This window comes from Puccinia triticina, chromosome 15A (assembly GCF_026914185.1).
Source record: "Puccinia triticina chromosome 15A, complete sequence".
Classification (NCBI taxonomy): domain Eukaryota; kingdom Fungi; phylum Basidiomycota; class Pucciniomycetes; order Pucciniales; family Pucciniaceae; genus Puccinia; species Puccinia triticina.
The window spans coordinates 210,013-234,233 of record NC_070572.1 but is presented as its reverse complement, the minus strand read 5'-3'; the positions used below and the strand labels follow the sequence as shown (position 1 = coordinate 234,233).

Sequence of the window (24,221 nt, the reverse complement as noted above, 5' to 3'; positions counted from 1 at the left end):
CGAATTTAAGGCCTGGTCGACTATCTTGTTGAGTTGTCTGTTAGTCTGCTACCATGATGCATCACCACAGTATGGCGGGCTGTTGGATCGACCCATGAGCACTACCAACCAACCACCCAGCTGGCAGCCACAAGCGTCTGTAGCCTAGTTGGTAAAGGCAGCACTCTAGTATGTGTCTCAGCATAGCTGAGGTCGTGAGTTCGACTCTCACCAGACACATCTTCATTTTACAGTCTTTACAGGTTATGAGCCCAGAGCTACCTGAGCGCTACTCGCTTACAATAGAGACTTGATGAATTTGTGAATGCTTACTTGTAAGACCACGCAAACCCCTATAAGCCTACATCTAGATCACGGGTTCAATCCCTACACTGATCATCTTTCCTGGGTCTCATTCCCACTCTCTCTTGGGTCAATCCCCACTTCCCATCATGTAGCAAGGGGGGGTGTTGAGTTGTCTGTTAGTCTGCTACCATGATGCATCACCACAGTATGGCGGGCTGTTGGATCGACCCATGAGCACTACCAACCAACCACCCAGCTGGCAGCCACAAGCGTCTGTAGCCTAGTTGGTAAAGGCAGCACTCTAGTATGTGTCTCAGCATAGCTGAGGTCGTGAGTTCGACTCTCACCAGACACATCTTCATTTTACAGTCTTTACATATCTTTCCCAAAGGTTATGTATGTAGCATCCTCACCACATTTCTGCTTCAGAACTTTCCCCTTCCAACCCTCCCGTTATATCTTTGTTGAACATAGCTTCTTATGAGAATCTCCTGTTTGGAATCCTCTTATAAGCTCTCCAAATAAGAAATAAAAGAATAGCTGTAATATAACACAAAATTCTAGCTTCACTCAAAGATCTGATCTTTTGAGTCGAGGAAAATAGCTAAGAGCCAAAAATTTTTGACGAATTAGCGGTTCAAAAGGTTTCACAACATGATGCCGACCTTCCAGGAGCTCCTGAAAAAGACAGTTTTAATGTTGTTGAGCATGGCGTCGATAGTCAAGCCGCAGGCGACAAAGCTGAACACTTGCTCTCCTGCCGCTGTGAATTGTCCGGAAATAAAGAATCAACCATGGCCTGGAGCTTCGACTGACGTATGGTGCCAGAATGGCGACACAGATAAGTTCCTCAAGCAAAATTTGATAGATTCAAATTCTATTTAGAAGTACTTTCATGAAATCTACTCGCCCGGGCCCAATCATTGACATATTTAGACAAACTTTCTTCCCTATAAATTATGTCCCAAGTTTTTCTAGCGTCCCAGGAGGCAGGCCAACCTAACAGGTTTAACTGTGGTCCCGGTTGCAAGACTGGGCCTGCTGTACAATGCTGCCCGCATGACCTGCTTATGACAGATAATATTGTAGGCGATAAACAGCTTGATATTTTAATATCATTTTCAACTGCAATATATCACTAAAGATTCTGTAAATTATTCCAATCCTTTTCTGAAGAGTAACTATAAGCTGACCCCCACAGATAAAAAAAATTTGGTGGATAAATGCAAAAGCGCTACTCAGGCCAGTGTTAGTCATGCAAAGTTCACTTTTCTTCAGCTTGGTCAACCAACTGACTTTGCGGGCCGCAGTCCAAGGCACCGAAGCCTCTGTCGGTAAAGCCGGAACCGCAGCAGCCGAAGCGAAAGCCTCTGCCGAAGCGGAATGTGGACGTATGCAAGCCTATGAAATGCCCAGATGATAAAGGGAAACCGGGAAGTGGACAAACTGAGGCTGAGGCATGGTGCATGGATAATGATATTAACAGTACGTTCATCAAACACTACTTGTACTCAGGGCCCAATTATAAACAGTTATCGAAGTTTTATTGTAAATTATTCCAAACTTGATTCAAAAAAAAAACTCTTAACTTTTTGTGGCAAATACAGGCCCAAAAATGTTTCAATAAAGCCTCAATAATTATGTACAATTATAAACCTGCGGCCACACAGCAGGAATTCCAAATTCCTGGCTCACACCGCCTGTTCCGCCCCCCCGCCCCCCCCGCCCAACCAGTGCCATAACCACAACGGCACGGCCTCACCCGACCAAATTGCTGCAAATGATCCCTCCTCCCCTCGACACCACTCCTATTCATATGTATGCCATGTGGCAATGGCAGAGACTCCAGCAAATCCCAGAAGAAATCTACGTACACGCTGGCCGGACCGCCTTCAAGAGGCCCAATCGCTGGGAGCCTTGGAATGACAACCGGATACCTGCCATGTGGCAATGGCAGAGACTCCAGCAAATCCCAGAACAAATCTATGTACGCGCAGGCCGGACCGCCTTCACGCGCCCGCCTTCTTGAGTCCGGCGCCAAGCGCAGCTGGCACAGTTGCTGGAGGTGCTGCTGGTGTTGCTAGGGCAGGAAGTGGGGCCTGCGGGTTAGGGAGGCTCGCGGCCAAGTTGGTCGCGAGGCTGGTTATGAGTTGATTGAGACCCCCAAGGTTTGTCGGCGGGTAGTAACCCTGGGGAAGCTGGTTGGTGGCCGAAGGGTGGGCCGTTTGAAGCGTTCATTGCCGTCGTGTTATTTTTGGGATCCCTGAGATTGGATCGGGTAGGTATGGCGGGATGGCTCCTGGTTGGAAATGCATCCGGCAGCGGGGCTGTTGCCGAATCTCAACTGCCTGCGGCTGTGCATGGCTCACCAATGGTACAACTAAAGTTCTACCGTTCGATTAGTGCGGTACAGTCTTGCATACATGTACTGTATGCCTGTAAGTCGTTTCAATAACAAAAATTTGAAATTTTTTGATCCCAAATGACCTCCTCAAGGTCATTTGGGCTATTTTGGAATCTGTACATAAAAAAAAATAAGACAAAAAAATATTTGAATGAATTTGGATTTTTTTTCAATAAAATTCCAATAAGTGTTTATAATTGGGCCCTCAGACTCTCATCCTCATATGTCTCCATTTCAAAAGAGTTTTATGGAATGCACTTGTGCTAGTAATTGAAATAGCCTGACATTCTCCTTTTCTGTTCAATCCCATTCAAAGTGTCTCTAGGGCAACTCGTCCCAGGACAAAATGGCAAGTTTACCTGCGGTGGTGGTACCGGTGGTTGTAGCTATGTCCGAGATGCAGTATGCTGTCTGAAAGGCATATTTGGTTTAGTTAATCCAGTAAGTAATAAATACACAGCTGGATATTTTTAGCTATCATTTTTAACTCTGGTAGATCCCTAAAAAGTATTTGTATTCTTTAAACCTTTTCTGCAGCTTTATCCTCAAGTCTCAATCAGTAGCCCCAAGAGTCAAAAATTACTCCAAAGTACTAAATGTCGAACCCCTTTGAATGTCTAGATCAGCCCCAGACCTTGCTATCATGTATTTTTAGGTCACTGGTCTCTTTTTCAATCCATCATTTTTTTTTCCTCAGACGTAGATCCTGTTTGACTACATACTTGTAGAATCTTCTGAAACTGTACATGAAAATTGTTGTATCACTACATTTCACCCTTCTGGAAAAAAGAGAGGATAATAATATTACTTGTTACATGTCAAATTGTTGTAGAAAAATCAAATTATGTGTGTACATGTCAGTTTCAGGTGGTGAGTTCAGGGATCAATCAAGTAGCAGGCCAAGGAGCTCATGAGTTGAAAAAAAAAAATGGCTCTTGAATAGAGGCCAATGCAGATTTGCTGATGCAAATGCACCTGCATACCCTGTGGTAATATTCCTTCCCCAGCTACTACTAGCCTATGCACCAGAAAAAAAAAGTGGTTAATTGAGCAACAATAGTGGCAGCTCTGTCTGTGGTCCTGTTGTGCTGAAATGGCCCCTTTGTCCTCTGCAGGGGGCTGCAATCAATCAGAATAGGTTGGATGATGGGTACCTAGTGGTATGAACTTGACCAAATGTATTTTCACCTGGCATCAATCTAGTGAAGCTGCATTTTCTCTTGGTGCTACCTTGCCGTAATCTTCCCCTGCAGATTCTCCAATCAAGACACTACCCACTTATGTTAATATAGACTTTCTGTTCCAAGCTTGCAGATGAGGGTCTCCCTGTGAGCTTGCCTATCATGCCTCCCAGGCACCCAAAAAATATGGGTGCTTCCAGCTCAAAATCTAGCACCTGCAGAACCATTGTAATGATGACAGTGGAGAGAACAGTTTTGTACGCCCGCCAGGGGGCTCCCTTCTATTGCTCCTGGTCCGGGCAAGACCTCAGCAGCAGTGATTGTTGGCGGCCAATGAGGCTGGCATCCATGCCAGACCGTCAGATGTGCGGGGAAGTCCAACAGGGTATTCGAAAGGCCTTCCAAACGCGCATGCACGTTCTGTGCACAGCGCGTTCTGTGGCTGCCCCTCCCGCGGGGAGAGATGTGTGCACGAAGAGGGCGCGTGTTGGCTGGAAGAGAGGCGCCGCCAATGGGCGGCGGAGAGCGAGGCTTCCGGGAGCCGCCGATGCCCACGCCCACACCGAGCATTTCCAGTCACAAGGAGAATGTTTGGATCCGCCTGATGCAGACTAGCTGGTGGATTGTGAGGAGCAACGCCGCCCCCGGGCCGGGCGCGCCCAGTGGACTCCAAGCAGCGATATCCTCCCCGGGCCCGGCGCGCGACCCCGCCGTCCGGCGTCCGGCCAGCCGATACACATGGCTGCTGGCCGCCTGGAGCAGCCATCCTCGGCTAGCTGGCACGGACTGCTCGATAGTGGCATCCTTCCCGCCGTGCAGGAGCTCATCATCCCGGTGTAGACAAGGTGGACCCGCTGGCCGAGCCGCTGGTTCCGTTTACCTTTTCCTCGCGGTGGCGGCTCTGGTGGATGATTGACTGCTGCGGATCTGTCCTCGCAACTGGCTCTGATTCCGGAATCGGAGAAGTTTTGTGCAGTTGCGCGGCTGCAGCTGTCCCTCAGTGCAGCCAACAGCAATCTCGGGGACGATCTTCCGACGACTGTCGTGTGTTTCCTGGGGGCGCAAGCTCCTCCTGCGCGCGGGCCGCCCCAGTGGTCGTCTGTCGGCGGGGCGCGGCCCCTGCAACAGTGGCGGGGCGCCGGGCCTGGGGGCCCGCCGCGGGCCACGGCGCGTCCCTGCAGAGAGGTCTCTCACTAGGACCCACGGGAAAGAATACCGCGACCAAAACGGCGGTGGCTGCACGGTCCACGGCAGGGCTGGCGGGCCAGGAGAGTGTCTGCGTTGCAAGGCGGGCGCAGAGGCCGTGGGGCGATGGCTATGACGCCACGCCAGGGCCCCCCGTTGACGTGTGTACAGCGACAGACGGCGGGGAGAGGGCCGGCGCGGAGTGCACACAAAGGGCTCCGGACTACACGTGGAAGAGACAAGGAGGGGCGAGGATCTGCGGAGAGGCAAGCCTGCGGCGAAAGAGAGGGGGGTCACTCGGCGCGCGGCCGCAGATGCAAGACGCGCTCGGCGGAGACGGCGGGGCCGTACTGGGCGTCCAAGCGGAGGTCGAAGAGGCGGAAGTCGTCGTCCCACGTCTGGCGGAGGGCGCGGGGGCCGACGGGCCCCTCCCCCCCTCCCTCCTCCTCGGAGGGGGCGGGGACGGTTTGGAGGTCGAGGGCCAGGTGGAGAAGGCTCGTCGTCATCGGGTCCGCGGGGACGACGGCGAGCGACTGCGGGCCTCCCCCGTCCGTCAGCTCGGGTCGGCAACAAAGGGGAAAGAAAGAGACGGACCTCGTGGAAATGCTTGATCGCGTCGCCCGGCCGGCCGACGCCCATGCAGGCCATCCCGAGCGCAGAAAGCACGGCGGCGGAGCGCGGGAGCAGGGCTTTGGCCTTGGTGGCCGCGTCGAAGGACGCCTCGAACCGTCTGCATCGCGTCCGAGGAAGATCAGCGCGTGGGGGTGGCTCATGAGGGAGGGAGGGGGACGGACTTGAGGCGGCGGAAGCAGTGGGCCAGGTTGAGGTACGTGGAGGCCCAGATGAGCGGGTCTGTCTGCGCCTTCTGGACGAGGTCGAGCGTGTGCGTGAACAGGTCCACCGCGCACTGCCATCTGTCCCAGCCCCATCAGCACACACACACACACGGAAAGAGCGGGAGGGGAGCACGCAACTGTTCCTGGTAGTACGCGACCACGCCGCGCTCGTGGATGACCAACGGATCCGCGGGCGAGATCTCGGCGGCGGCGGAGAGGTAGTCGTTCGCGAGCGAGGGGTTGGCCAGCTGGATGTGCTGCATGCCGATGAACAGCAGCGGCAGGTGCGAGCTGCTTCCCCTGCGCCGTCAGCTGGCGGTGGCGAGCAGGAGAGCAGACGGACAGACGGACCCTTGGAAGTTGTGTGCGGCGGTCGAGTAGGCCGTGATCGCTTGGTCGTGCTCGCCCTCGTAGGCCAGCGCATGGCCGAACGCGAACCACGCCTCGGGGAACCTAGCGTCCAACAGCGCCGCCTTCCTATGCCCCCTCAAAACAGGCCCCTCAGCTCCAACAGTCGTATTTTGGGGAAGCGGGAAGAAGACGTACGAGAAGAAGCGGCGCGACTCTTCCCAGCGTTTCTGGCTGAAGTACCACAGCCCGGCGGCGTACCAGCTGACGGGGGATGCGGGCTCGCGGTCGATGAGCTCGTGGGCGAGGAGGAAGAGGGCGGGGAGGAGCTTTGGGACCATGGTCATCGAGGTGAGGTGGAGGGGGAGGGTGGGCAGATGGTGGTAATGGAGCTTGAGGATCCTGCACACACACTCGTGGCGGTCAGCGGGGGGTGGGGGGGGATGGAGGTTTGAAAGAGGGGGAGAGGAGTACCGCGAGGTGATCCGGTAGCAGTCGATGAACCGGTAGTTCGTGTAGAGCCAGTCGGCCAGCCCGTAGGCCGCATCCGGGTCGTCGCTGAGCCCGTACTGGTTCTTGAGCAGCTTGAGGGCCGCGAAGAGCTCGTGTTTGTGGGCGAACTTCTTGAGTCTGACGGTGTAGAGGGCCTTGATGAAGAGGGCGTCGTCGGGGGTCTGGGCCTGGTACTCGAGCGTCTGGATGAACTCCCACTCTGTCCACCCCAGTCAGTGTTTTGTGTGTGTGTGTGTGTGTGTGTGGGTGGGTGTGTGTATAAGTGTGGAGACAGGTTTACCTTCGTCGGGCTCGAGCATGTTCCCGCCGACGAGGGCCTCGAAGGATTCGTAGCACTTGACGTCGAGGGCGAGGGACTCGAGGAAGGCGTGCTTGGCGCGGTCGAGGGCCTTGTGGTGGAGATGGATGAGGCCGCGGAGGTAGCACATGGAGGCCTCGAACTTGATCCCGCCGTCGGAGGCGGCCTGGCCGGGGAAGTCGAGCGAGGGCTTGGAGGGCTCGGTGGAGAGCTCGTCGGCCTGCGGGGGCTGGCGGAACGGGTTCTCGTCGCCGACCATGTCGAGCGCGGCGTCCCACTTGCCCTGTCTGATCATGCACTGGGCGGCCAGGTATCTGCAGGCGGTCGAGTAGTCGGTCATGCGGACGAGGATGGTGTGCTGCTGCTGCTGCTGCTGGTGGTGGTGGCCGTCGGGGGTGTGCTGGGAGTCGTCGTCGTCGGGCAGGAGCTGGTCCCAGAAGCTGAACTGTTCGTGTTCGTGGTCTTCTTCTTCTTCTTCTTCTTCTCCTTCGTGCTCGTCGTCTCCTTCTTGCCCTGGTTGCTGCTCATCGCCGATCGCCGGGGAGGCTGGCTGGAGGGTGTCTGGGTTGATGCGTTTTGCGGAGGTGAGGACCATCTCTGCGCGGTGGAACTGGCCGGTGAGGAAGAAGACCTGTGCGAGCCAGAATGCGTCGTTTGGGTTTGCGGTGAGGTTGTATACCTTGGATCCCCAGAAGGCGGCCGTCTGGTAGAGATGCTGTGCGCGGGCGTCGTCTCGCCACAGCCGGAGTCTGTCTGTGATGGCCCATGCTGGCTGCTGGTCGGCTTCGGCGGGGGAGTGTCTGGTGGTTGCGGGGGAGTGGGTGATGTTGAGGGTGGAGGAGTGTGGGTTGAGTTTGTTGATGAGCAGCTGTTTGAGGCTGGCTCTGCTGGCCGGCGGCGTGCTGGTGGCCATTCTTCTTCTTGTGGTTGCTGGTGGGGTTTCTCCCGCGGCTCAGCCCGCTTCATTAATGGGAGGAGGCCCAACTCAAAAAACCAGGGGGTTGGATTACTACACTATATACACTCAAGCAACACAACAACAACAACCAACAACAACAACAACAGCTAGTCTCAAGCACCCAGCTCGTCCTGCTTCTTGCCCGCCATCATCTCGACCACGTTCTTGAGCTCGAGCCACCACGCGTTGCGGCCCCGGCGGTTGGCGAAGTCGGCGTTGGCGACGATCTCGTCGAGGTTGGCGATCCGGACCAGGCTGCCGGTGATGACGATGGTGCCCCACATCTGCTCGTCGCCCGTGCCGCGGGGGTCGAGGGTGGGCACGGAGGTGTTCCGCATGACCGCCGGCGGCTGCTCAGACGCGCAGCCCTCCGCCGGCGTCTTCTTCTTCGAGTGGCGCTCCAGGAAGCCCACGCACTGGATCGACAGCCCCACGGCCCGGGTCCGGTCGCGCGGCGAGGGGATCGCGCCCTGCAGCGTGTGCCCCAGACTGACCTGGCGCGCATCAAACAGCCCCCGGCCCTCCTCGTTCAGGATCCGCATCACAAACTCGTTCGTGTACGTCTTCGACGCCTTGTCCGACCGGATCAGCAGCCGGCCCAGCGAGCGCCCCTTCCGGTCCGCCTCGAACCGCCGCTTCAGGAACTGCACATCCTTCGTGATCTGCTCCAGGCCGACCGGGTGCTCGGGCGTGTGCACGACCGCGGCCCCCGTCTACAGTCACCCATCCATCAATCTGTCGTCACTCCCCTTTGCAAAACATCACACACACTTACTGCCAAGGCCCCCAGCATCGCTATGTAGCCGCATTCCCCCCCCTGCGTCTCAACCACAAACACCCGACTCCGGCTGGCCGAGGCGCTCTGGCGGATAGCATCGCATGCCTCGACCAACACGTTGATGCTCGTGTCGCTGCCCAGACTCCACTCCGTCAGCGGGACATTGTTACTGATCGTAGCTAAATGCAAAACCAACCCCGATCAGCAAGCACACACACTGGCGATGTGATCGGGCGGACTGACCAGGGAGGTGGACCATGGGGATGTCGAGCGCGGCGTGCTGGCTCTTGACCTCGTCCAGGAACTTGAGACTCTTCAGCACCTCGAACCCCCCGATGAGCAGCAGCCCGTCGATCCTGAACATCTTCAGCCGCCCGACGATCTCCTCGATGTTCTCGGCCGAGGGCAGCGTCCGATTCGTCCCGAGCTCCGACCCGCCCCGGGTCGTCCACTGGTCCACCCGCAGCCAGCCCAGCTCCTCGACATGGCCGTCCATCAGCCCCGTCCAGCTGTTGAAGATCGCCAGCGGCGTGTGGCCCCGCGTGTGGCAGTATCGCACCGCCGTCCGCGTCGCCGCGTTCATCCCCCCCGCCGGCGCTCCGATGCTGTACACAACGTTCAGTACTCTTGGCTGGCGTGCTTGCTAGAAGAACCAAGAAGACTCAACTGGATGATCCCGATCCGCATCCGCTGGCTCGCCGGTAGCTTGATCCGCTCGTCCAGCCGGGTCGTCGCCGCAAACGCATCGAAGCTGGTCTGGTAGACCGTGTCTCGGAGGCTCATCGCATGCTTGAAGTCCTTGTTAGCGATCGCCTTGGCGAGGTCTTGGGTCTGGGCGCGGCGACTTGATCAGCAAGCAGAGATTGTGAGTGAGTAAGAGGGAGAGGGCACGCACCGTCTGGACGGCTTTCATGAGCGGGACGCGGATGATCTGGTTCTCTCTGAGCCCGATCAGCGGGCTTTCGCCGCCGGGGGTCTGGGCCAATTCGAGCACGGCCTTGACGGCCTCGATCCCCTGGAGGGTGGCGAGGATGCGGTCGTACGCACAGGGCTTCCCGCCCCGCTGGGTGTGGCCGAGGGTGGTGACCCGGGTGTCCAGCTTGAGCCGCTCGGTGAGGATCGTCGCGATGTAGTCCGCCTTGATCGGCTGCAGGTTCTTGTCGATCGCGCCCTCGGCTACGATCACGATGCTCTTCCGCTTGCCCATCTCCCGGTGCTGCCAAAAAAAAAAAAAAAGAGTATGAGATGGCATGTCTTGCCGCCGTCTGTCGACTGAGAGATGATACTCACTCTCCGCAGCGCTTCGCAGAGCTCGTGCTCCCAATCATCGTATGCCGGCGGCTTCTCAGGAATGAACACATAGTCTGCGCCCGAGCTGTTGGGTACAGAGAGAGAGAGAGAGAGAGAGCTGAGCAGCCGTTCGCGGTGCAAGTGAACTCTCTAGCGGCGTACCTCATCCCCGCCATCAAGGCCAGCCAGCCGCAGTTTCTGCCCATCACCTCGACGACGAAGGCGCGGGAGTGGGAGGAGGCGGTGGAGGAGATGTTGTCGATGGACTCGCAGATCCGGTGGAGGGCCGTTGGTGCGCCGATGGTCACGTCGGTCAGGGCCATGTCGTTGTCGATCGAGCCGACAAGCCCGACGATGATCAGATGGCTGTAGGTGTTGGCTTGTTCGGCGCTGATCTCATCTGGATCGTTGTCCAACCAAAATATAGATCACTGTGTGTGTGTGTGTGTGTGTGTTTAGAAAAAAAAAGGGGGACTGACTGGAGGCGAGTAGGGCGTTCACATGCTCGGGCCATTCGGCGCGCAGCTTGTCCGCACCCGTCAGGGAGCCGTCTCCGCCACAGACGACGAGGGCGTTGATGCCATGGGTTATCAAGTTGAGTGCGGCCTTTCGGCGGCCTTCGAGCAGGCGAAAGCTCTGGGACCTCTGGGTGCCGATGAGGGTGCCGCCCTGTCAAGAGGGGAGAGAGATGAGCGAGCGATGAGGGATGGGGGTGGTGGAGACGGACCTCGCTGAGGAACGGGCCGACGTCGTCCCAGCCGACCCGGACGATGTGCTGCCCGCGTAGCTCGCTGTCGGCCTCGCCGTCCTTGAGGGCGTCTGCGCCGAAGTAGGTCGAGATGAAGTTGGTGGACAGGGGCCGGTCGGAGGTCTTGGGCATCCCGGGCCGGCGGGCGCTGGTCGGGACGGCCAGGGTGTCTGGCTTGGGGGCATGCGCCTCGTTCCCGCGCACGAGGCCTTCGTAGCCTTCCCGGACGACTGTCAACACAAACACACAAGCCGTCAGCATCCGTTCGGTCGGTCAGGCCTGAGCGCAGGGGGTGGTTACCGTAGACCTCGCAGGAGCTGTGGATAGACGGCGGGTGGATCAGCAAACAGGGAGTGTGTGAGTGTGTTGTTGTGAGACGCACTTTGAGATTGCGGTGCGGACGACGCTCCGGACGGCGGCGTTCATCCCGGCACTGTCTCCGCCTGAGGTGAGCACTGCGATTCTGGTCATTGTGTGTGTGGTGGGTGTGGTTGTGTGTGTTGGGTGAGGGTGTGGTTGGTGGCAGGGTGTCCCCGGAAGCAGCCGCGGCCAGGATCCGCCCAGCAACCACACTCCGCCATGGCCGACTTCCCCACCGGTGGGCGCCATGTACTCCCTCCGGAATCTTCCCCTGCTCCGGCTGACTGTCCGGGTCCCCTCTCCTGCCCAGGCTGGTTCTTCATCAAGTCCGTCCACTCCAACAAGGTCCTCCAGCCACTCGCAGCCAGCTTCGAGCCAGTCAGTCCTTGGCCAGCTCCCACCCCCGTTGACTGCTGCTGACCTGCTCAACTCCCCACAGACCAGGCTCGTCGTCGTCGACCAGAAGCGTAAGCACCACCACCACACCCCCCACACACACAGCCCACGCCTGACCCCCTCCGATCCCTTCCCAGTCGGGCCCGAGGCCGCCGCCCAGCTCTGGAAACACGAGAACGGATACCTGCTCAACAAGCTCACCGCCCTCTGCCTCGACTACGAGCACGGCAACTTCAAGCGCTTCGGGTGCGCCACACTCTCACCCTGCTCTCTCCCTCTCCGCGGCTGACTTCCTTATCCCGCCCACCCTGCGCCCATCCAGCGATATCCATGGTCAGTCCACCACACCCACCAGTAAACACACACACACACACACACACACACACACACTCACTCACGCTGGGCTGCATCCCTCCAGTCTGCCAATGGCACCAGAAGGTCGGCAAGGATGCCCACAACCAAGTCAGTCCGGGCCCCAGCCTCCATCTCGTGCTCCATCAAGCTGAATCGCCCCGCAGAAGTGGCTGTACAGAACGAGCAACCTCATCGCATCCAACGACGACATCAACCGGGTCCTCGACATCAAGGTGGGCAGTCTGGCCGTCCCCGGACCATGTACCATCTGACTGGCTGCGCTTTTTCGGTAGGGCGCATCGAGCCATCCCGGCGCAGAAGTCCTCCTCAAGAAGCTCGAGACCGTCAAGGGCGCCCACCCGGCCCACCAGCGATGGCTGCTCGAAGTCATCGACCAGGACGGCCTGCCCGACTCGCTGTCCACCTACCAGGGCGACCAGATCCCAGGCAAGCCGTCTCCCCCCCCCCCTCCATTCTCTCTCTCCACAAACACACCCACTGAGAACAAAAAACCCCCGCCCGTGGTGTTTGCTCAGGCGGCTATGCTGCACCCGTCGAACATGTCAATCCATGGGCGACTCTCGAGCCCTCGACGGATGACGAACCAGGCGAGGCCCAAACTAGCTACTACTAACCCCTGTCTCTAGAAAAAAAAAAACCATGTGTAAGTGTGGTCGAAGAATGTACTCCTCGTCGTCGTTTATCGTTGTCTCAAAGGTCGCCCTGTTCGCATGTCTCTTCTCCCTGTCTAGTTGTGGCTTTTCTTCTGGTCCCTGATACATATATATATATATACATGCTGCAAGTGGCTGGCTTGTCTTGCCCAGCGTGCGGAACGGTGGGCCAGTTATGCTAGCCTTAGCAATGACATAGTGGAATTCTGCTCACTCTTTGCATAGTGTTACTGCAATGCTGAAACAAATACAATACATGGAGTGTATACCGTAACTGGTTTTCATTGAAGATGCATACCTACATTTCCATTTTTTTTTGTTTCTAGTCATTATCCAGTGGCTACAAACCAAAAATTGGATGTATTGGTGTGCATCTTCATTGAAAAATATTTACCATATGTTTCAGTGTTGGTGTTGGTGCAATTCTGTGGGATTGGTGCTATTGCTATGCACACGTGGCATGAAAAAGTGCATGCTAAGAGCATCCACATGGGTGGGTTTGCCTAAGCTAACTTGGCCATCCAAAACCCAGGTAGCACACTGCTAGCCAGACCCCAGCAACCAAATCAGCTGGAGCTACTAGTCAGCTAAGTCAAAGGTACATAGCTTGCCCTCAGTGGCATCAAACACACCAGTTGTTGCCAGCATGCCACCAAGAGACTGCCAATCTCTCTTCTGCAATAACAAAAAAACCCTTTTTTCTTTGCATCTGATTGAAAAATGCACATGAGCAAGATCAAGTGGAAGTGGAACACAAAGCAAGCAGGAAGACATGTTGGGTTTAAAGAATGAAAATGGATATTGATCGAGTTCACAAAATGAAAAAAAGAACAGGGGTTGTCAGTAGGGAAGAAGAAAGACTCATGAATGAGTGCGGGCAAACAAGAAGAAGAATGTGGATCTATCAAGTGAGAGTAAGAGTTTTGTTTGTTGGGAAAGGCTACATGTGGAGTGCCAAACGGACTTCTTTGTCTTTCTCACCACCCACAGAGCCCATCTCCCAAGGCTTAATCCACCCATCCATCAAGTATGCTGAGTGCCACCACTGTCTGTCCATTGCAAGTGGCTATTTGCCTCCCCAGCCCAAGAACTCACCCTAGATCTTGGCTGATCTGAAGGACCATGGGGAAAGCTTCCAAGCGGATTCCCATTGAGGAAGTCAGAGGATTCTATCCTGGACCATAAACAGGAATCAATCTTCCTTGAGCCCTTGGCCTCTGAGTAATGGTTGCCAAGACAAGCACCCAACGCAAAAGATAATATGCATTGTTCTTGAAAGCCGGTCATGGCCTTGGAGGTCTGGTTGCATTGATTATATTACAGATGAGAGATTGAGCGTGAGCCAAGTGATCCGGGTTTCTGACTGCAATCCTCTCTCTAAATTCCATCATGATCCATGGAGGTTTGCTTTTTCAGTTTTGCTGAAGTCAATCATTGGATTGTTTTGTGGAGTGGTTGAGTGGGAAATTGGTGTGGTTGTGGAGTATGTGGTCCTACGGTGGGGAGCTCTGTTGAAACTGCAACTGCGCATGTTTCCATTGCTCAAGGGTGAAAGCGCTGCGCTGCAAAAAGTGCAGCGCAGCGTTTAGCGCAGCGCAATTTGCCCTTGCTGCACTGCACTAATTTGAAGCGCTTGGCCGCTTGCGCTTGCGCTTAACAGTTTGGTCCCATGATCTGTGTGATTTTCAGCGCCAACATAGCGCAGAATTGCTAAGTTGCAGCGGTAGTGCAGCGTGTTTGCACTTTAAAGCGCATGAAAAAGCGCGGATTTCCGCTTAATTATTGCTCATGTCCGCTATTATTCCGCTTATCAGCGGGAAGAATGATGGGTGGGAAGAGAGGGAATAACAACTTTGGGTCATCCCAAATTGATGTGATGAGAAGCGAAAAGAAAAAGGAAACTTGGGTTGTATTCTAAGCAAAAAGAAAAAGGAAACTTGGGTTGTATTCTAAGCGAAAAGAAAAAGGAAACTTGGGTTGTATTCTACTTTCTCGCCTTTGAGAACTTTGGGTTCTTCATAGATGCATCGATAACTTTCTGACAATCTTCAAACTCGCCTCCCATCTTGACACCATTTCGGAGCCACATATGACTACTGATACATCTCTCGATCGTTTGGGTGGCGAGACCTGTCCTCCCGGATGCGCAAACATCAGCTGCAGCCGAGAACGTCCTTTCGACTGTGGCTGAGCTGGCCAAACAAGCAAGGTAATCCCTTGCTAATGATGCCAAGACTGGAAAGTCTTTGCAGTGTAGCTAAGAAGATTCGCAAGCATCAGGACCTGGATGTATGTGAACGCGTAATGAATGAAAAATAGAATTGCATACCTTCCACCAATCCAAAATTTTGCCTTTCTTATCCATGGGGAAATCCCCCTTGTTGTAGCGTTCTATTTCCGTATTGACCTCAGGAGTATCGCCGGATGAAGGGTAGAAATCAAATTCTTTACCATCAGAGTCTGAGTCCGAGTTGTTTCCGTTGTTGTTTGCGTCAGATTGGGAATCTTTGGGGGGTGTTGGCGATGGTTGGGAGGCTTGGATCTCATCGTGCCGAGTGTCAAATGCTTCCTGGACAAGGTTGGTGATGCAATCAACATGGGCTTCAAATTGTTTTTGGAAAAGCATCATCCTCCACGCCGGGTGAAGGAAGGTGGCCAGCACCACCGTGTTGCACTCAAGCGCCAGCTTCATATACTTCTTTGTTAGCTTCATCATTGGGTCGAACATTGGCGCCAGAGGGGACGAGTAGGCAGCGGCCTTCCTCTTCTCAAGAGTATCGAGTAGCCGCGCATATTCATAAAGAACCATTGGTAAAAGCGGCCAATCACCTTCCATCCTCTTGGTCATTTCCAAGAAGTCCTATTAGTATTGAGTATCGAATAGCAATCAGTTAATAAAACAAATATGACATGAATAATCAATGAAGCAGCTGACCTTCAGAACAATATTCAAGCTTTTCACGTCGCTCCATTCCTGGTTGCTCAGCTCGTACTGCTTGAAGAAATGCTTGTTTGCTGATTTACCTGTGTACTTTTCTGTTTCATTCTCGAGAAGTTGTTTGATGACCTAGTAAATGAGTTGATTTTGGTTAGTTGAGGCAAAAATTCAATTGCAGTTTACTTGCAAGCCTACTTTTCTACCCTCATAAGCCCTTTGACGGCTCTCATAAGCAATGTTCCATCGGATTCCGTAGCCACCAATCACGCCGCGACCCTTATAGCCCAGCTTGGCTGCCCACGACTTCCACTCAGACTGCTTTTGCGGCGAAGATGCAATTCTCCGACAAATGTAGTCGATCTGTGTGTAAAAGCCAGCAAGTTAGGATGTGGGGACTTTGTGTGGGGCTTGGTCAAGAGAGAAACAAACCTTCTTCAGAGTAAATCCAATACCAAAGCCACTTTCCTCCTCTTCGGCATCGTCAGCTTCAGGTATACCAGGTGTGGCATCATCTGGGTCAATTTCATCTTCATCAGACTGTTTGACGATTTCGACAACTTCCTCAGTATCTTCTTCCACCTCAACTACTGTTGAAAGGGATGGGAAAGCTTGGTCGGCTTTTGCGGGTCGAAGCATTAGTTTAGAAAGCCGGAGGGCCTTCAATCCGGCACCGAGGATGAGAGCGATCACGTGGCATGTACAGCGGTGGTGATTAGCTTCAACATCCCATTGGGTGGAATCGACGTTGGAGAAGATTGTTGCAACTTCTCTGGCCATCGTAAAGTTGTTGCTACCGGAGTCGGTCGTCTGCGCAAGAACGTAATGACAAAAAGACAATAAACTGGTAGATTCACTCCGAGGGTAAGAGGAAATTAAAAGTACTTATCTGTTTGTGTAACCCGTGTTTTATCAAACAGTTCGCGAAAGGAGCCGCCAGGTAAATCCCGTTATGGTGCCAAGAAACGTACTTGATGGCAAGATGCTGCGACACAAAGGCCCAGTCTTTGTTGATATAGCAGCACGAAATACCTACAAAAGCCTTGTGGCTACCCTTGGTTGTCCAAACGTCCGATACCATGCTGACTTTTGAGTCTGAATCCTATAGCAACAACTGGAAGTCAGCTATAGATGTTGATGTAGTGAGTAAAAAAACAAAAAAAAATGCAAACCTTGATAGCTTTGACAACCTGCAAGCGTTGCTCAACATATAGCTTGTGTGCTTGCATCGCAGCCCAGATTCGAGATCGGATTTGAGAGCTATGGACCGCGTAATCAAAGGCTACTCGGATAAGGTGGTCTTCGATTCTCAACCAAGGAAGGGAATGGCGGACAATCCAGATCACAATGAGCTTGTTCAGAGTCTTGTTATCAAAGCAACCTTTTGATAAATATTCGGATAAAGTCCCCGTGGTTGCTGGACTAGCCTTTGCTGCTTCTTTAGCCAACTCAGCCGCAGTTGGAGGGAGTTTAGCGCCGGAAGCAATGGCCTTGGCCCGTCCGGGACAGGCAAATCGCACCGAGCCTTTGTAGTTGGCACCGTCGCGGTGACTCTTGAGGTTGTAGTTGGATCGGTTCTGGGCCAAGTATTCACTTGGGCACCATCGACAGGCCCAAGCAGCAGATTGGGGGGACTGAGATTGAGAATCATAGTTTCAGCAAATCATTCCCCACGTAACTTATTGCTGAACACTAACCTGTTTCGGACCAGTCCCCGGTGAGTAAAAATAGCTTCTTGGATGATCAAACCCGTCTTTTGATTTTTTCTTGGACTTGACTTTCAGATTTTCATTGTCCGAGTCCTGCGCAATGTCGATGATGACCTCTTGGCCGGTGCGCGCGGAGGATTGAGTGATATGATTTATTGCCTGCGGATGTGATTGTTAATTGAACCAACCCACCAGTTTGATATTCATGTGATTGATGAAAAGCATTGAGGATCCAAAAGAGAAATAGAACTGACTTTTGATTTCTTCCGCACTAACTCATCACTGCTCCTGTTGATCTCGGGTGCATTTTCCACTTCTGGGTCGCTTTCAACTTCAATACGATTGTCACGCTGAGCTGATATTTGGGTTTGGTTGGGTGGGACATGGGCAACAAGAGTGCGACGGGAATCACCATTGGTACGGACATAGCCAGGCTTTACAACAGGGGTTCGGATTTGGCTGGATTCCCTGTGGGCAGACTGTGATACCGTGGGAGAAGGGTCACAAATGTTGGGGGGAGTCGAGGGAACTTCTTCGGAGATAGACATTCTCGCACGTAAACGGACAGGGGTTGAAAATAGTTGAGGCAGCGTCTAAGTTGTGATGGTGTGAAATATTACTCGAGGTTATGTATGTAAGTGGTTGACGCAGGGAAATTTAGAGTGGCTACTGGGGCAACACATCTGCCCGGTCGGAGTTATCTTGATGGGCAAGGGAGTACTGCGGAAGGCACTGGTGACAAGGTTGGACTTGTGGGCAAGCCACTTGGTGCTGAGCCCTCTCCTGCGCAGCGCAGCGCTTGTGCCGCTTCGCAGCGGCCTATGGCGCTACAAAGCGCATGCAAGCGCCCAAACAAGCGGGTTTGGCGCTGTTTGCACTGGGGAATAGCGCAAGCGCAGCGCAGATCCGCTGCGCTTGCGCTGAAGGCTCTGGGAGAGAAGCGCGGAATCGCTAAGCTTAGCACAAGCGCAGCGGACTGCCGCTTGCACTTGCGCTAATTACGCTGGGGCCGTAGCGCGGGCCCGCTGCGCTTCGCTAAACCATGCGCTTTCTGTAGCGAAGCGCAGCGCTTCACCCTTGCATTGCTCTCCTCTTTCACTCCTTTCTCCTCCCTCCAGATGAATATGCATGTTCACCTTCTGCCCACAATTTGTCCCCCAGTTGTAATAGTTTATAACCTCTGCTTTACAGAAGAAATAAACCTCATCAGTTCTCTGTTCCTGCTCCCTAAGACCAACATCCAGTCTCTTGTAGTGTGTGTGCCTCTTTCCACCACACAAGCTAGCAGCCTTTGGTCTCAGCCGCCGAGCCTTTTTCCTCTCAGCCCATCTTTTCCACATCATCACTGCCTTTTGTTGCAGCTCTAACAAGCTCTGTAGCCAACAAGCTAGGCACGGCTAGATTGAGCACCAGTTGGCCAGAATTCTAGCTTTTTGATAAGTTAGCCTGGTTGAAGCCCAACCCAATGCGGATGACACATGTGGCTAAGTGCCTTACCTTGGGCTCACTTAGCCACTGATGTGGATGCTCTAAGATGCATTTGTGAGCAAGTGTCTCTATAGTGAAAGCAGCTGCTTTCACTATAGAGACTGCAGGACACAAGAATTAGTTTGGGCACTATTTGGATTTCTTGGGATAAGTAAATTACAAATAGAAAGAGAGACACATAAAGATCTGAGAGATTATATTCTCTGAGTTTGTTTTTTGGGCCCCTCAAATACTGAGTCGTCAAATAAAAATTACATTTTTGGTGTTTTTGACTTATTTTGGCCCATTTCTGGGCCATATATTTGTGAGGGGATCATCCGTCATAAAATATCATGGTGCAAAAGGTGCTTATAGTATTGCCAGAGGTATATCTAATAATGGCGGACGCACTTGCCAGAGTGCTGGATGCACTTTTCATAGTGGCGGACACACTTTTCATAGTGGCAGACACACTTTTCATAGTGGCAGACACACTTTTCATAGTGGCAGACACACTTTTCATAGTGGCAGACACACTTTTCATAGTGGCAGAGGCACTTTTTGTAGTGGCAGACACACTTTTTGTAGTGGCAGACACAAAACTGAAGGTTTACATCCAAGTATATTAAAGCCTCAGGTTTGTAGAAAAAACAATTCAAGGGTTTCCCCTTACAAAAGGCCAAAATTACAAAAAAAAGAATAAAGGTTTTCCCTTTTTTAATACAACAAGCCAAAAAACCACGGTTTTGCCTACAAAAACCATGCACACACCAAAAAAACAGTCTACAAGCAAAAAAAAATACCCGCAACCCACAACCAGCCACACAGCGCAGCAAGCTGACGCACTGTGGCCCAACACCCATCCCTGTCTAGAAGGGTCAAAAAGCGTTGGGAAGAAGACCCCCAGCCCGGAAGCAGAGGGGGGTCCATGAATATCCCCCGCCGGACTGCGCAAATGCAACAGCGGACAGGGGTGAGACAACCCTCAAGCTGGAAGTACAGCCCAAGAGTTGGCTGAGGAAACATTTTGGCCTCTGACTCTCTTCCTTTCATAATTGTCTAGCACCCCGCTATGGAGCTCTGCTTGGTGCTCACTGCTAGGCCAGCGGCAGCTCTGGGAGGGGAAAAGGTGTTGGGGTGACTGCCCTCACGGATTGGTCCAGAAAGAGTTGTACAGATTTGAATTAATAGCTGTGGAAGTGGTTTCAATTAGTTGTTTCGCCGGGGTTCAGATCCTTGGCAGCGGTTTGGTTTGTTGGGAAAGGATCTAGGAAGGGATTCTTGATGGGAGGGGGGTGGACTCTTGATGATGATTTGGAAAAAGTGATGGCCTTATTTCTTGGATCAGAATGCTATGCCTCTCCCATCCTCCAGGTTTGGCAAACTTGGACTCAGGGAGGCGACTTGTCACATACATTTCATCATCTCCTTGCGCGCCATGTGCACGCACAACACAACAGACAACAGGGAGAAAAGAAAAGAAAACAAAAACACAAGAAAAAAAGGAGAAACCAAAGAGATAAGGCAGACACATACACAAAACAATCAACCACCAATGGAAAGAGAAGAAAGGGAGAAGAAGAATCAAAACCACAGACAAAACAAGAGACAAACCCACAGCACATTATGTGTTGGGACCAAGAATTTGAAGGGAGTGGACCAGAGGGGGAAATGAAACTGGGGAAGAGGATGAGAAGGATTGGAAGGAATAAACTGAGAGCTTGAGAGGCTGAGGATCCTGAGGTCTTGATAATTGAAATCTTGAGGTGTGGATTCTTGCACCAGGGGAGATATGTTCCCACTCCCCAGGGAGTGCCACCGCTGAATTTTATGTGAGTTTTGGTTGGATGTCAGCCGGATGGGAATAGTAACTTATCCCTAATCTGATCAAGAACTCTGTCAGAAGTGAGTCACAAGAAAGTTGAAATTAATCCAGAAGTGATTCACAATTGATGCATAAGTACGGCAACGAAATGAGGCTGAATTGAGTCTCAAGACAGCTAGAAGAAATGTGGGAGGTAACACAATGTTGTGTAGAACTCTTTGATTTGCTTTTCTTAATTGTAGTACAACTGATATGCAATGAGACATTAGTACAAGCCATTCAAACAGTAATTCCTGTTGAATATGTGTTGCGCATCAGTGTAACTGAATCATTACTCCAGAAAGATTTCGTGTTGTGGAATGAATGCCCTTGCAAAGAAGCATGCTTTGCCCCACCTCAAGCCCCATTCCACTGTGCAGGACAGGCAGGGTGAATGTGAAATCTGGCAAGGAAGTGTGATATTTTAAAAAAGATACTACTCAAAATGTAAAAAGAGCTATAAGGCTAACTGGATGGCTAGATAACGGTTACTTAACTGCAAGGTTCATTCATGTGACGTACCAATGCTTCAGGGGAAAACCTTATATTTTGCAGTCGTAAGTGAGGTCACTCCCACATATCCCACATATTGGATATTCAATTGTCACGTTAAACATAGAAAAACAATCTTCATGAATATCCTTGCCTGTGAGTTTACATAAAGATTCAATATCCAAAGGGGCAAAGGGGAGATGATTTCATGTTCATGATATGTTCAAGTTGACCCTGCATGCTCTTGTAATCAAGTAGCGATTTGGACCACCCTAACCCAACCTGCAGAGCTCAAGAGCCCAAATACAAGTGCCAAACAAAGTCAAAACAGATTTTTTGATATTGTCATGCTCAGTGATACCCCCAGTGGCCCATCTCTGGAACGTTTCAAAAGGAACACACTATCTCCCCTGTCTTTCTCAGTTCACATTTGTGTAACAGAATAAATCAAATTACCCATCCCTTTCCACAAATGTCTTCAACATTCTGTCTTGGCCAATTTATCATCACCTTGCCTTCCACTAGGACTGTAACACTTACTTCTGATGTCCCTCAGGTAGCTTTTCTTCAACGAGGCCGACAGCTAGTTCACATATACTGCGCGCCACATAATTGCTTTGGAGATCTCAGCCGAAAGCAGAGTGAATATCTAGGTCCATTATTAGGGCCAGTTTCCAGCTGTTCAACTCCACCCACCCAACCAGAAATCCCTCCCAATGATGTAGCTCTGGTGAAGTTGCGTGCCTTTCTTGTGACCAAGAATTGTATACAGCCTCAGCTGAGGGGATGTGTCTTCAGCCGCTCGGAAAACATATCTCAAGTCCAATTGGCCTTTGAAGCTGCCAAAGTGGAACTAAGCCCAATCTGGAACTACAGCCCAGATGTTTTCTTCGCAATTTCCCACCTCACTGAAACCACTAGGGACTCAAACTCCAGACCAGCACCTTGGCTCTCGACATTGCTTCAAAAGTGCAAGACAAGTATGAAACCCCATCAGATTTCCGCCCTAAACTTCCTCCTCAAGAATGAGGACTCCGAGAACAACAAGCCAGAAGCCTTGTGGTACCATCATGACAATGCCTGGCTTCGCGATTACTGCGAGAAAGATTCAAATTCTAGCGCAAAGGAACCAAATCACAACAGGTCCCAGGGATCGATACTAGCTGACAATATGGGATTAGGAAAGACGTTAACAACCCTTGCTTTTATCCTGGCGACAAGTGATAACGCAAGAAATTTCCGACAAGCTGATCCCAACAAACGATCTGCAGCTACACTAGTCATCTGCCCTCTGGCAACCCTTTCAAATTGGAAAAACAAAATTGATCTCCTTTTCAGAGATCACGCAATCCCTTATGAGGTTTTCCATGGAGACAATCGGAAGAGCCTTACTAGTGAAGACCTGCAGTCGACAATGCTGATTTTGACAACTTACGAAATGATCGGAACGAGTGGTAACAAGAAACACCCCAACCAGCACAACATTGGAGCTCTAGATCTGTTCTGGTTCAGGATTGTATTGGATGAAGCCCAGTAAGTGAAATGATTCAAGTGGACAATTGGCATACATGGTTCTGATTTATTTTTACGATGATAGCTTGATAAGGAATGCAGCAACGCACCGAACCTAGAGCATTCAAAATCTTCAGTGCCAGTTTGTTCTTTGCTTGACAGGGACACCTGTCCAAAACCGATTGACCGACTTGCAAAGCTTGATTACGCTGTTGAAAATACATCCATGGGACGAAGAGTGGGTATGGAGGAGCTGTCTGGTCCCTCGAATGAACGTTGGTGCTCGAGAGGCAATCAAGACCTTAAGCCAACTCATGGAAGCTGTTTGCTTGAGAAGAACAAAGGATGTTTTGTTGAATCTCCCCGAGAAAGTGGAGAAATTCATACTTGTCAAAATCAGCTCCGAATGGGAGGAGATTTCGAAGGATCTGCACCAGACGTTCATCCAATATTTTGGGAGGCTAAGAACAGCGGGGGAGCGATGGGATTCATCGGAGTTTTTCAGGGGTCGATGTAATTTTACAACTCATTTTTTGCAAGTCATATGGGTTGTAAAGTTATACATATACCATGAATTATGTAATTTTACAACTCATCATTGTAAAATGTGAGTTACAAAGTGAAGGTGCGCAAAAGTAAGGTTGTAAAAACGTAAATTAGCGGTCTGAAGACCAATTTTGCAAAACATATTTCGCAAACCATATGCGTTGCAAATTTCCATTTGCAACCCTGTTATGTGGAAATTTGCAACTCTTTATTTTACAACTCATCATAGATTGTAATATGAAGGCCGTAAAATAACATCAAGGCTAACAGAAATACAATTTTGCAAACGTTTTTTCACAAACCATCCAAAAAAGAAAATTGCACAACTATATTTTCCTGTTTGATCGCCTCGTAGGTCTTTTGCTTTTGGAGGTAGCTGGGATCGCCGGCGCTGGTGGGCAGGGAGGTTTGAGCTTTATCCAAATTCGAGTTTGAGAGGACTGCTGCTTGATTTTGTTCTGAACTGTCTCATTGCCAACAAAAGACTTGTCTTCAACGGTCTCACCGGTCTGATTGGCCATGAAAGAATCATTGGCAATGAAAGATTCATTCGCCGCAAAAGATTCGTCTTCGAAGGTCTTATTGGCGATGAACGATTCGTCTGGGTCTAGAATCTTGGCAACAGAAAAAGATCCGTCTTCGAAGGTCTGATTGGCGATGAACGATTCGTCTGGGTCTAGAATCTTGGCGACGTCCGATTCGACATCACTCTCCTCCGATTCTCTTATTGTTGCCATCTTGTTTTTCCTTCTGGCCCTCTTTTTTGGTTTTGATTCTTCAGGTGAAGCAGAATGTTCGGCCGGTGTTTCAGAGTGGACTGTTTGAGATTGAGAGTTGTTTGGCGCTGGTCCTTCGTGTGCAATCAACGTTGAAGAATGAGATATGTTCAAAATCGCCTTCATTTCTCTGAAGGGGACATATCCAACTGCGTCGGGATTGTCATCCACAATCTTTGGATGGATTTGTTAACGTATTCTTCCTCGGAAGGCCTCCACGCACGCGAATACAAGAGCCAGCTGGTGAACTGTTCTGCGCCGGCGATTGAACTTGGCACTTGATTGATTTGTTGAGCATAGCCGTCATTCTCC

At 51.8% G+C, this 24,221-nt stretch overlaps 5 protein-coding genes across 5 annotated transcripts; 2 read left to right on the top strand and 3 right to left on the bottom strand.

Annotated features, from left to right (window-relative positions):
• Nucleotides 1–1,540: 1,540 nt before the first annotated feature.
• On the top strand, nt 1,541–3,104 carry PtA15_15A23 (uncharacterized protein; the record flags this gene model as incomplete). The annotated part of the gene is made up of 2 exons (XM_053163426.1): nt 1,541–1,615; nt 3,015–3,104. The coding sequence occupies 2 exons, from the start codon at nt 1,541–1,543 to the stop codon at nt 3,102–3,104; spliced, it is 165 nt and encodes a 54-aa protein (XP_053027189.1).
• A 2,244-nt stretch (nt 3,105–5,348) lies between these two features.
• On the bottom strand, nt 5,349–11,295 carry PtA15_15A22 (uncharacterized protein; the record flags this gene model as incomplete). Its single annotated transcript, XM_053163415.1, has 19 exons — nt 5,349–5,588; nt 5,650–5,785; nt 5,850–5,969; nt 6,030–6,182; nt 6,243–6,368; nt 6,438–6,951; nt 7,033–7,364; nt 7,602–7,934; nt 8,639–8,721; nt 8,784–8,965; nt 9,030–9,391; nt 9,454–9,617; nt 9,682–10,002; nt 10,077–10,161; nt 10,239–10,476; nt 10,556–10,745; nt 10,804–11,054; nt 11,125–11,141; nt 11,207–11,295. The coding sequence occupies 19 exons, from the start codon at nt 11,293–11,295 to the stop codon at nt 5,349–5,351; spliced, it is 3,936 nt and encodes a 1,311-aa protein (XP_053027188.1).
• Nucleotides 11,296–11,403: 108 nt separating this feature from the next.
• Nucleotides 11,404–12,568, top strand: PtA15_15A21 (uncharacterized protein; the record flags this gene model as incomplete). Its single annotated transcript, XM_053163404.1, has 8 exons — nt 11,404–11,562; nt 11,624–11,651; nt 11,718–11,826; nt 11,903–11,913; nt 11,999–12,042; nt 12,099–12,167; nt 12,228–12,381; nt 12,471–12,568. 8 exons carry the CDS (start codon nt 11,404–11,406, stop codon nt 12,566–12,568), a joined length of 672 nt encoding a protein of 223 aa, XP_053027187.1.
• Nucleotides 12,569–17,222: 4,654 nt separating this feature from the next.
• On the bottom strand, nt 17,223–17,800 carry PtA15_15A20 (uncharacterized protein; the record flags this gene model as incomplete). Its single annotated transcript, XM_053163393.1, has 3 exons — nt 17,223–17,240; nt 17,322–17,411; nt 17,507–17,800. 3 exons carry the CDS (start codon nt 17,798–17,800, stop codon nt 17,223–17,225), a joined length of 402 nt encoding a protein of 133 aa, XP_053027186.1.
• A 5,659-nt stretch (nt 17,801–23,459) lies between these two features.
• PtA15_15A19 (uncharacterized protein) lies at nt 23,460–23,870 on the bottom strand (the record flags this gene model as incomplete). Its single annotated transcript, XM_053163381.1, has 1 exon — nt 23,460–23,870. The coding sequence occupies one exon, from the start codon at nt 23,868–23,870 to the stop codon at nt 23,460–23,462; it is 411 nt and encodes a 136-aa protein (XP_053027185.1).
• Between the last annotated feature and the right edge of the window lie 351 nt (nt 23,871–24,221).